The 12260-nt window shown below is 37.8% G+C and overlaps 1 protein-coding gene and 1 long non-coding RNA gene across 2 annotated transcripts in view; one reads left to right on the top strand and one right to left on the bottom strand.

Annotated features, from left to right (window-relative positions):
- Positions 1-6472, bottom strand: part of LOC105487445 (maestro heat like repeat family member 2B) — a 75107-nt gene extending 68635 nt beyond the window's left edge. The window contains exons 1-4 of the mRNA XM_011750893.2: positions 5955-6472; positions 4821-4882; positions 2247-2357; positions 495-654 (exon numbers count right to left, since the gene is read on the bottom strand). Of these exons, the coding sequence (XP_011749195.2) occupies positions 495-654; positions 2247-2357; positions 4821-4882; positions 5955-5982 (361 nt within the window). The 5' untranslated portion in view covers positions 5983-6472. The remainder of the gene's footprint in view (positions 1-494; positions 655-2246; positions 2358-4820; positions 4883-5954) is intronic.
- Positions 6473-6542: 70 nt separating this feature from the next.
- LOC105487446 (uncharacterized) overlaps positions 6543-12260 on the top strand; it is a 43677-nt gene continuing 37959 nt past the window's right edge. Inside the window, exon 1 of the long non-coding RNA XR_011625056.1 lies at positions 6543-7345. This is a non-coding gene — a long non-coding RNA (uncharacterized lncRNA). The remainder of the gene's footprint in view (positions 7346-12260) is intronic.

Here is a 12260-nt window from a genome sequence, read left to right as displayed (position 1 = left end):
CAGCTATTCTCACCACTATACCATCAATGCTGCCAGCAATTGCTTAGTTGGATAATTAATTTATTAATGTCAATCTCTCCCACCAGATCTTCCCTGTATCCCCCAAGTATATGTAAATATATATAACAGATGATTCCTAAATATCTGTTAAATACAGTAGTGTAGAAATAAATGATAGGGATCCCTATTTCATGAAAGTGTTCAGTGGTTAGTAGAATATACCTTACAGAAAATGTGCTTCTGCAAATGCAAAGCTGGATGAAGGGGAAGGTGAGGATGGGAGAGTGGCCAAATTCAGAGCAGTCTAGACTAGTGGCTGGGCAGCAGAATCGTCCATGCTCATTTTAAGTAGCTGCCCATATCCCTCTATCAATATTTCTTGGTAGAGAAGAAGGTAGAGATGCTAGCTCTTCTACCATTTGCTCCCATTTAGCTTTTAGACAATTAGCAGTTGTCATTTCCCAGGGAAAACATGGAGAATAGTCCCACTATACCATAGCTGGCTGCCAATTCAGCCAGGGCAAGCACAACGAATTCATTTGGTAGCTCTAAGATCTTGAAGTTACTTTGTACTTCATACATCACAGAGTTGAAATCATGTGCAGCAAGAGACACCAAAACCTCACCAGCTAGCATTCTGATTTCTCTGAGCATCTGAAGAGGAAAAGAAAAATAACAATAACAACTGAAAAAGGGGTAGAGTGAGGCTATGGAGGGGAACTAGTCAGCATAATATTTATGTATGTATTTATTTATTTTTAAAATTACAGATTCACGGGCTACGTGTGCCGGTTGGCCACATGGTTCAACTGTGTAATGGTGAGATTTGGGCTTCTAGTGGACCCTCACCATTCCTCCCACCTTCCCTTCTTTTGGAGTCTGTGAAAACGTCTACTGACCCCCAAATCTGCAAGAACACTATTAAAACTAGTTTTTTAAAGTGCAATCAAGTTACCTCTGCTTTCCCAGCAACTGACACCTACCAAGAATCTTTCACCATGGTTTTCTAGCAGCCCGTTCTCTACTATCCAGCCATACTATTTATAAGCTACTCTAGCGTTGGGACGAAGGGAGAACAGGCTGTTACAAAACCGTAGTGAGAAACGCTTGGTAGGTGTCAGTAGCTGGGAAAGCAGAGGTAATTTGAATATGTTGAAAATGCTGGTTTTAACAGAGTTCTAGTAAACTTGGAGGTCAGTAGCTGTTTTCTTGCTGATTGATCTGGTACCATGAACACAGGACTTATATTTTATGTTTAAGTGATGCAAATTACTGTGGTTGAAAGACTGAAAGGAAAAGTGAAAGGAAATGAGCTAGGAATTGAGAGCTTTGGTTTCAGTGTTAATCTGGCCTAATTATCTCCAATATTGATGGTACTGGGAAAGACTTCCGATTTTGGTGATGGTGAGCTAGGTAAATTTGATCAACTCCTCTTCCTGAGGAAAATAAAAAAGACCCAGATAAGATATAAAAATATATACTCATAAAGCCATCAGCAAACTCACAATATAGGTTGGAACGAATTACTGAGTTGAGGCCTGGAAATGATTATTGATCTAGAGAGATAAGCCCTGCATTTGAGACTGTTTTGTTGCATTTTGAAGCAATAGTCAGAGTTCAGAGCCAACCAGTGGTGAGACTCTGCTCATCCCACCTCTTGTCTTTTGGGCTAAGACACCAAAGGGCTGTGCTCAGATGAAAGGTTAAATTGGTGTTCTCATGAATAACAATCCAATTTTGAGTTATAGAAGTGACCCAGAAATCTCAAGCCCTGAAAGCATCATAAATTGTTAGTGCCATTGGCGGGAACAAGTAATTCTTCTTTCTGGAAGAGATAACATCATCCTAGGATTCAAATTATTTCTACAAATTATTATTTTTTGCTATGTTGTCTATCAGACAATCTAAGATAAGTAGGTACATAAAAAATAAGTCATAAAGAAGCCAAGAAAATTGGTTTCTAGTTCTGTCAATAGACAGCTATGTTCCTTTGAAAAAAATATATCTCTAATTGTGAACTTCCTCTTCTAAAAGGAGGTTGGATAATATCACCTCTAAAATAACTCTTATCTTTGCCTCAGTTTCCTCATCTGTGAAGGAGTAAATATCAGGCATTATAAGGATATCCAAGTTACTGCAAAGAACAAATACAAGTGATTTGTGGTCCTGGCAACAGTGTAGAACAGTCCACATGGGTGCAGTTGGATCACTTAAAGACCCTTTTCACCATCATGAACCAAACTTACATTGTTGTCTCTCATGTCCTTAGAAGCATAATAAATCAACTGTTGGACAATTGCATCATCCAAGATGTCAGTATTCTGAATAACAGAAGTGAGATGACTGTAAATGTCTTCCTGTGAACATACAAAGGCATACATAGAAATTTGGATTGCAAAACTAAAGAATCAAATGAAGTCCTAATGAATAACACCATTAAAGTAAGCAATTTATCTTTTCTACACAATGAATTTCATATTATATGCCTTAATTAAGACTTTCTTTTTTTTTTTTTTTTAAGGTGGAGTTTCACTCATTTTGGCCAGGTCAGAGTGCAATGGCATGTTCTCAGCTCACTGTAACCTCCGCCTCCTGGGTTCAAGGGATTCTCCTGCCTCAGCCTCCTGAGTAGCCAGGACTACACGTGTGTGCCACCATGCCCGACTAATTTTTGTATTTTTAGTAGAGACGGGGTTTTGCCATGTTGGCTAGGCTGGTCTCGAACTCCTGACCTCAGGTGATCCACTTGCCTTGGCCTCCCAAAGTGCTGGGATTACAGGCATGAGCCACCGTGCCTGGCCTTAATTGAGGCTTTCTGAACATAACGTGCATCTTTAGGAGTCAAAGGCTACAGAGCAAAGTTAATTCTAGAAACTATTTTAACTTGGCTACATTTCTATGGCAAGATCTGATTGAAGACCAGGATAGGCTACCTGCCATTCCATGTCTTTTGAAAATCACTGTTGTGGGACACTCAGGGGAATGGAAATGGCTGTCAGCCTAATTGCTGCCCTTACTACCAGGGAGTGATATGGTACTAGGGAACACACTGTAACTCCCCAAGAGGCTGCTAAACTATGAAACTGAATCCTAAGGGACATTTACAGGCCCTTGTTTCATTCATGCCTCTGCAGACAGAAAGTTGTGGACAACCTTTTAGACAGGGCCTCCGGTTGTGTGGCTTGACTCGATGCCCTGTGTGAGGGCTCTTGTAAATCTTTTAGGTGGCTATGTGTCCTCTGGAAGACAAGAGACTGGTGTTCTGAAATCTCCAACAGCTTCAACATGTACCTCCACCCACTGCACCCATGCTTAAGTTGTTAAATAGCATCCTTTGCATTATTCCTCAGGGCTGGTCCTTGGGAAGTTTGAGAATAATGCATAATTTTTCTTTGCTTTCTTCCTTGTATTTTCTGGGCCTGCCTAACTATCTCTGTGAGTCTTTTTCTTGCTCCATGTGCTTACTCTTCTGTCTGCAGGCCTTGTTCTTTGGCAAGGCTAACATTTATGGAGCTCTCACCACATTCCTGGAACTGTGCCAGACTCATTATCTGGAACATTTTATTAATACTCACAAGTCCCTGTGTTAGGTACCACAAATATATTCATTTTATAGATCAGGAAATTGAGCTTCAGGGAGCTTAATGTACTTAGTATTACGTACTGATGCTACAATTTGAAACCAACAGACTGAATTTTAGCTGGCACCTTAACCTCTTGGTTATGCTGGCTATTATTATTCTTTAACTAGAATCATCATAAAATAAATAGGAAGTGCTTCTTAAAAACATGTATTCTCTGATCCCTTTACTGGAAATTCTTCTTCAGTGCTTCTGGGATCCAGAGGTTATTCTCCAAGTGATTCCCAATGTTTGAGAAAGAGTGCTCTTTGGGAAAGGTGACTTCTACTGAGAGATTAATGTAATGGTTTTCAACCATACCTAAATATTTGGATCACCTCCAAGAGCTTTAAATGCTCAAGATTTTCACAGACTGATCCAATAAGAATCCCTGGTGGTAGGGTCTGGGTGTTGATATTTTCTCAAAACTCTCTAAAGGATTCTAGTACGTGGTCAGGGTTGAGAACCACTGAATTAAGAGACAAAGGTATAGGCACTGCCCTTCACATGGAGACAACACTGAATAATGATTAGGAACATTTTTTTGGAGTCAGATGGACTTGCTTTTGGATATAGTCCTCTGTTCTTAGTTGAGCAAGTCGTGTAACTTCTCTGTGCCTAATTTTTTCTCAGTTATCAAATGGAACTAGCAATATCTACCGGATAAAATTGTTCTGGGGAGTGAATATTATACAATACACTGTTGTTTGGAAAATATCTAGCATTTTCCTTCCCAGGTAAGTGTTCGATGAAGGGCAGTTATTTCTTTTATTTTACAGAAGGTTGTTGAAATGTGAAAAGTCTTCAATTCTTAGGTAAACTTCTAGCTGTGAAATAGCATTATAGATGATCAGGGAAGAGCTTTAGGGATTTTTGTAACAACCCTCAAATTATAAAGGAAACAGTCTCATCCACATGTTTGTAAGTCTGACATACACCTTTCAACATCTGCCTATATAAAGTTATAAAAAGGAGCTTTTTTTTTGCTATTTTCTAGACATAGATACTGTGATTCTTGAAATGCTAAATATCATTGCTTAAACATTACAATGACTTTCATTACAACAGTGTTTACTGAAAAATTGAATGCCATGTGACACGCCAGAGAAAAATGAGAAAGTTGAGGCAAAGAAAAATATATACAAAATATCGCAACAACAAGACTGAAAAAGGGAAAAAGATTTTTTCTACATTCCCTACCTTGTTAACAATATCTTCCTTGTTCAGCATGCCAAGAGTGAGGTTAATATCCCCAAACATCTCTAAAATGTACAGAAAAATATGAATTAAAATATGTGCTGAAATGTCCTCCTATTAATTATTTTGTAATCAACACAGAAAGTTCATTCATTCATTTATCCTCTCTCTCTTTGTCTCTCTCCCTTGACTGCTAGCTCTTTGACGGCAGGAACTGTTTTATTCATATCCATGACATAATTGAAACTAGCAGATGCTCAATTATTATTATTATTTTTTAAACCTGAATCAAATGTGAAAGGGAAGATAAAAGATGCTGGATTCCTCTTCATCCCTCTAGGCAAGTGGGCATTGCCTTGTAAATTATCGCTTGCAGGGTTTAGCTCTAAGTGTCAATGAGTTGAATTTCTCACTCCTGACTTGAGCATTAGAAGGCAGGGGTGCAACATAGCTGTTTATTTTTCACTCGTCCTCCCCTCAGTACCTCTCCCATCTTCTTTTTCCATGCCCTCTTCAACTCCATCTATTCTCCTGTGCCTGCTGACTCCCTCTTTTTGTCCCATCCCCATGTCCTGTTTTCTGATAATGACCTAAATGTGTTTGACTTGCATTTTCTATGAATATATGTTTTGGAATAATGCACTCTAGAAAACTGGAAAAAAATGGAGTCAAAGGAATTGAGCAATTTCAAGCTACATGGCAAGTTGATAGGAGAAATGCTTTTGGAGATGAAGATTTCTCATGAATTTCCAAACCAAACAATATACTCATTTAGGGCAATCTTTTTGGCAAAGCAGAAAGGCAACCATACCTGGAAATTGGGAGAAATACTTCCAAAGGACTCTTCTAGTATTTAAAATTAAATAACAAACTGCCTTTCTTTGATATGTAGCCACTTTCTCCTCAGGTAGACTATAAATTTTAAAGCACAACCATCCCTTAGGCTTCCAGTCTATTATTGATCCTTCACAATCAGCATAACTTTATTATGTATTTTGCATACCATTTCATAAATCCTTTGAGGTGTACAGACCTCCCACAATGACGCACCACCCCCAGACCTCATATATGCCTATAATTCCACAGACACAAAACACAGGGAAGAGCCTTGACTTCTCAGGATCTGATGATGCTTACCTATGAATTCTTCTGTACTGGGTGTCATGTCTTGGCTGTTTCAGGGTCTCTAAAAGATAGCACCTAAGTATTCGAAATAGTAAGGCTAGAAAATCAAACAGGCAGGTTGGCAAGTTTCTCATATAAGGTTCACATAAGCCTCTCTAAATGAAAGTGCCTCCTCCACTTGATTGGCACAATGGTCTGGGAGCTTCCAGCGATGGGCTTGCTGTTGAGGTTGATACTGTATTCTACCACTATGACATTTTCTTGTGTCTGAACTCCTGCTAACCAACAAAATGGCTGCATCTCACCAAATATTTCCCTTTGATTACCAGAGTATTTGGGAAAGAAGTAATTAGAGACTGGGATTCAAACCATAGTTGTAGACCAAAGGTGCTCCTCTCCCTAAACTTGAGTCCATTGATCACAAATTCAGGAATGGTTTTCCGTGGTCACTTTAGTGTCCTGATGTTGGGAAAGGCTTTCTGGTGAACTTGTTGATTGTTATACTTAGTGAAAGTCAGTCATATGAACTGAGCATGCTCAGTGGGCTGGAATGTACTTCAGGGGCAGTTGGATGGAATGTCCAACTGACAGCAGCAAAGCGAAGCCCTCTCTACCTCCCTCTCCATTAATTCTTCACTGGCATGTTCAGGATCTTGGCCTCACTCCAGGCTCAGGCTTTTTCTCTGTCTTCATGCTTTCTTTTTGTTTTCAAATTATTTTTTATCTAGACCAATTTTCCATAATGCTTTCAACTTTTCTAGCATGAACTGAAATCTGGTCCCCAACTATAAATCTATGTGATGACAATCTTCGATATATGTCCAGATGCTATGTGAATATGGAGGATGATAGAGAATGGAAAGAGGGTACTGCTAGTCTGTAGGGCTAAATGTAGAAGGCGCTGAGGAGGGGAGCTCATGACAATTTTCATCTGCTGCTGCTTTTTTGGCTATCTTACCTTCATCAGCAAAGCTTATTCCAGATTCAAAGGTCAAGTGCCTCCAACTAAACCTTTGAATTCATCATTCTTCTCATAGACATTTTGCACTGTATTAAAGAGTTCCTCAACATTTTCCTCTTCCAAAGTCAGCATCACTTTCAGAGTTTTGTCTGGAAGTGACTTATCATGGGATTTACTTGGTGTCCTTATTTAAAATGTGAATTCCCAGTCCCCACTTCAGACCCAGTAAATTGGAATGAGGGGGCAGCAATCTATAGTTTTAATGTGCGCCCCTGGTGATTCTTAGGTTCGTTAAACTTTGAAAAGCATTGACCAAGGTCCTTCCCCAAATATTCATTAGTGGATCAGTAAATAGCAGTTAACTGAAGAATGTTTGTTGTGTTTCGGCAAGGAACTCTTCCCCAGCATCATGACTCACTCACTGAAGAATAGGCCAAGATTGGTGAGTCAGGGAAGTACTGGGGTGATTAGAGGCATTTTGAAACTCTTAACATCTTATAGGGAAAAAAGATATTACAAATTATGTGCTCTTAAAGTCTTAAAGAACCATGTACAGCAGAATCGATAATAAGAAAGCTAGGAATTTAGGTAATTGTTACAACCATTTTCTTAATATTTTTGTGAATGGTGACAAATGATTTTTCTGTATGTCTGTACATAAAGACTTCCTTGATTTCATAGAGATTAGAGAATTTAGGAGACAACTGATTTATATTGGCTTTAATTTATTAATCACTACAATCAAAACACGTTTTGCTAAAATCCTTTCAGACAAAGCAAATTCACTCATTGAAACCAATATTGTAGATAGTTTAAAAATCCCCAAATCCTCAAAACAGCTAATTTGCTGTCATTTCATTTCATTTTCAGTGGCCTGGTTGTTGCATCTTCCCATCATTTCTTCCTCTTCTCATTATACGAGGCTAGCACAATATGGGTTTGATTTCTCTAAGACTCTACGAGGATTCTAAACATGAATTCTCAAAGTGAATAGGATGGCATGTGCTAACTATGCCTAAATCTAGCCTGCTAAGGAACTACAGTGCCTCATTGGATATGTGGTAGCCATCGCCTTTCAATGTAACTTATCAAATGAAGCTACCCAATCCCAGGCCGACTATGTTCCCATGTGATGTTATCAGACAAGAATATTAATAAAGCAGTAAAGGTAAAATAGAAAGCTATAGAAAAATAGATACATAGAAATAATACAGAAACATTATAAAAATTGAAATTTTGTGGTTTTATTACTTTTATTGTAGATGATTTTAATGTAGACAATCATTAATTTAAACTTTGAGATTTCTCCTTTTATTCTTCAAATGAAATGTTAGATTTTTATAAAGTATATTAAAAGTGAAATTAGGCTCTGTTTTGTTTGATTTGTCAGTTTCATGAGATAAGCCTAATCTCTTTTACTCTAAGATACAAAAGGGAAAGAAATATTAGCTGGCAATGTCATGTAGAAGTAATTATGCCTTTTGACGTTAGTAGCCCTAATTTCTCTTCTTTCCTTTTCCCTTCCTCCTCCCTTACTACTTCTTCCCTCTCCTCTTGTCTCTCCTATCTTCTCTTTTCCTCTCCTTTCCTATTCCCTGGTCTCTCTTTTCTTTTCTGTTATTATTATTTTTTACTCTTTTTCCTTTGCTTTTCTACTTGTAGTAAGTAAAACAACAGAATAACTTACAGTAAAATTCACATTAGCTGAATTCAGCACACATTTACTGACTACTTAGTAGGCAAGAAGCCCATGATAGGGATTCTTGGACAAATCGTAAAAAGAGAACCATGTCCTAACCTCAAGGAACTTGCACTCTAGGGGAGAAGCCAGTCCACTCATTCAACAAATGGAAAAATGAGCCAGGACAGTGATCGTTATAATAGAGGAGTAAACAAAGAACATGGAAGAGTTGTGAATTTTGTCTGCAAAGCATGATGGTAGGACTTGAGTTGGTCCTTGAAAGTAGAGATGAATCCTCTTCATAGCATTCAGAGAAACCTGTCTTATTCTCCAAGTAGAAGACTGCACATCCTCTAATTATTTTTTCTTCTTCAGCATGAGTAGCATGAGTAAATTGTAGCATTTTTACTATGATGATTACTTCTTTTGCTATGAAGAAATTCTTCAGTTTAATTAGGTTCCTTTTATTTATTTTTGTTTTTGTTACATTTTCTTTTGAGGTCTTAGTCATAAATTCTTTGCCTAGGCCAACATGCAGAGAGTTTTTCCTAGGTTTTCTTCTAGCATTTTTATGGTTTAGGTATTAGATTTAAGTCTTTAATTCATCTTAAGTTCAGTTTTGTGTATGGTGAGAGATGGGGATCCAATTTCATTCTTCCACATGTGGCTAGTCAGTTTTCCCAGCACCGTTTATTAAACAAGATGTCCTTTCCCCAATTTATGTTTTCGTATGCCTGTGGATCAGTTGTCAGTAAGTATTTGGCTTTATTTCTGGGTTTTCTATTCTCTTCCATTGGGCTATCCATCTGCTTTTATACAAATATCGTGCTGTTTTGATACTATAGCCTTGTATTATAATTTGAAGTCAGGTAATGTGATGCCTCTAGATTTGTTCTTTTTGGTTAGAATTGCCTTGGCTATTTGGGTTCTTTTTTGACTCCATGTGAATTTTAGGATTTTTTTCCTAATTCTGTGGAAAATGATGTTGGTATTTTGATAAGGAATTGCACTGAATATGTAGATTGCTTTGGGACATACGTACATTTTCATGATACTGATTCTTCTAAACCATGAGTATGGGATGGATTTTTATTTGTTTGTGTCATCTATTTCTTTCAGCAGTGTTTTGAGTTATCCTTGTAGAGATATTTTACCTCCTTGATTAAGTATATTCTAAGGTGATTTTTTCTTTCTTTTTGTTTTGTAAAAGGAACTGAGTTCTTGATTTGACTCTCAACTTGTGATTTACCAAGATTTAGACTGTTATTGTTTTCAGTTGCTTTTTATTGGAAATATATAGTGTTCAGCTGTTACTATGATAAAATATATATTCAACATCCTTTTTATAGAGCAGGATTCATATCTGAAATAAAAAAGAAGAGGAGAAACAGTATGAGGCTTCTAGCTCAGAAACTTGAATTGCCTTTAGATTCTGCTTCAAACTAGTTTTATTACTGTGGGAAAATCAACCCAGTTGATATGGTTTGGCTGTGGTCCCACTAAAATCTCATTTTAAATTGTAGCTCCCATAATTTCCATATGTTGTGACAGGCACCCAGTGAGAGGTAATTGAATCATAGGGGTGGGTCTTTCCTGTGTTGTTCTCATGATAGTGAATAAGTCTCATGAGATCTGATGGTTTTATAAAGGGAAGTTCCCCTTCACATCCTCTCTTGCTTGCCACCATGTAAGATGTGACTTTGCTCCTCCTTCTCCTTCTGCCATGATTGTCAGGCCTCCCCAGCCATGTGGAACTGTGAGTCAATCAAACCTCTTTTTTTTTTCATAAATTACCCAGTCTCAGGTATGTCTTTATTCGCAGTGTGAGAACAGACTAATATACCAGTCCCTGGATTGATACATGAAAAAGGAGGAGATAAGGTTAGTTGGCCTAAGGATCATTTCTTCTGCCAAGCAACTTTGTTTTCACTTTCTTTGTACCACTAAAAACATTTGCAATGCTGTTTCTAATTTTAAAGCAGCAAAATTATAAATAAAACTTTAAAATATTGGAACCTTGCTATGCATGGTTTGAATACATCTCTCAAAGTTTATGTGTTGGAAATTTAGTCCCCAGTGCAACAGTGCTGTGAGATGGGACCTTTAAGAGGTGATTAGCAGGGTCATCAGGTCTCTGATCTCATGAATGGATTAATGTGGTTACCAAGGGAGTGGGTTCCTAAGAAAAGGTTGAGTTCATTCCCCTTTTCCCAACCCCTCCCATCTTTCTTGGATGTGTGTGCTCTTTTGATCTTTTATTTCCTGCCATGGGATGATACAGCAGGAATGCTCACCAGATTCTGGTACTTTGGTATTAAACTTGACGTCTAGAATAAGAAGTAGTATATATTGTTTATAAATTACCCAGTCTGTGGCATTCTATTAAGCATCACAAAATGGACTAAAACAAATCTTCTGTGAATAAGGAATTTCTTACACCTTTCCCCATATAAACCCAGGATGAAGATTTCCTTTTCCCTTGCAATTGATGTAGGGACAGGAGGTTAGAGAATTTTCTAAGGACTGAATGCACAGCAGCCATTGCTGTGGACAATAAGGTAAGGCAGGATAATACATCTCTAAGCTTAATACAATGACCAGGCTTCAGTTAATGTTTTTTGATTAAAAATCCCCCAGAGATATAAGCTATAAATTGCTAATATGAAATGTGTAAACAAAAGCTACTTTTCTGTATGTCATCAAGGTCATGCTTGATGACACTTTAAAATTGAGAGAATGGTTTGAAAATTATCCCTTTAGGAATTTAGAAAGAGCTTAAGAATATAATCTTGGCCAGGCATAGTGACTCATCCCTGTAATTCGAGCACTTTGGGAAGCCTTGGCAGGAGGATCACTTGAACCCAGGAATTTGAAACCAGCCTAGGTAATATGGTGAAACCTCATCTCGACAAAAAATAATTAAAAAAGAAAATAGGCCACCCACTGTGGTAGTGCGTGCCTGTCATCCCACCTACTCAGGAGGTTGAGACCAAGTGCAGGGTGGGGTGGGCAGTGGGGGGTGGGGAGATCACTTGAGTCCAGGAGAGAAGGTGCAGTGAGCTGTGATTGCATCACTGCACTTCAGCCTGGGAGACAGAGTGAGACCCTGTCTTAAAAGAAAAAAAAAAATTAATCCCTCTAGAATTTGCAGACGATTTAAAAAAATGATTTCACTCTCAAGTGATAGAAAATTAAATTTCCTGTAGATAAGTAATTTACTAGTATGGTATTTCTCAGAGCCTCTTTTATTAGGCATGTCTAGCTTTGCTACTGACAGTAGCTGAGAAAAGAACTCAGCCTATCTTTATAATTTGGGGTAGTGAGAGAAACAACAGAGCCCTTTACCTCTGAAGATGTTACCTAGTGACTTGGCCTCATGGTAACTGGGGCTTTCTGCTTTTTGGAGCTCATTATACCTTGGCCAGAACTTTTAGGACTAGATTTTAACTGTCAGTTCCTGAACCTGTAGGTTGTGTTAGTGAGAAATTAGACATCTTTTTTTTTTTTTTTTTTTAACTGAACAACTCACTTTTTGTGGCAGCTAAATAATTCAAAGCAGGATACTTTGATTATCTCAGCTTCTCATAATGAATGACTTGGATATCATAATTGCCCAAGTAAATAATCTTAGATGAAAAAGTTGTTAGTATTATATTTTTAAGGATTAAAGTACAAA

Source organism: Macaca nemestrina, chromosome 6 (genome assembly GCF_043159975.1).
Source record: "Macaca nemestrina isolate mMacNem1 chromosome 6, mMacNem.hap1, whole genome shotgun sequence".
NCBI classification, from domain to species: domain Eukaryota; kingdom Metazoa; phylum Chordata; class Mammalia; order Primates; family Cercopithecidae; genus Macaca; species Macaca nemestrina.
This window is presented reverse-complemented; position numbering and strand designations above follow the sequence as displayed.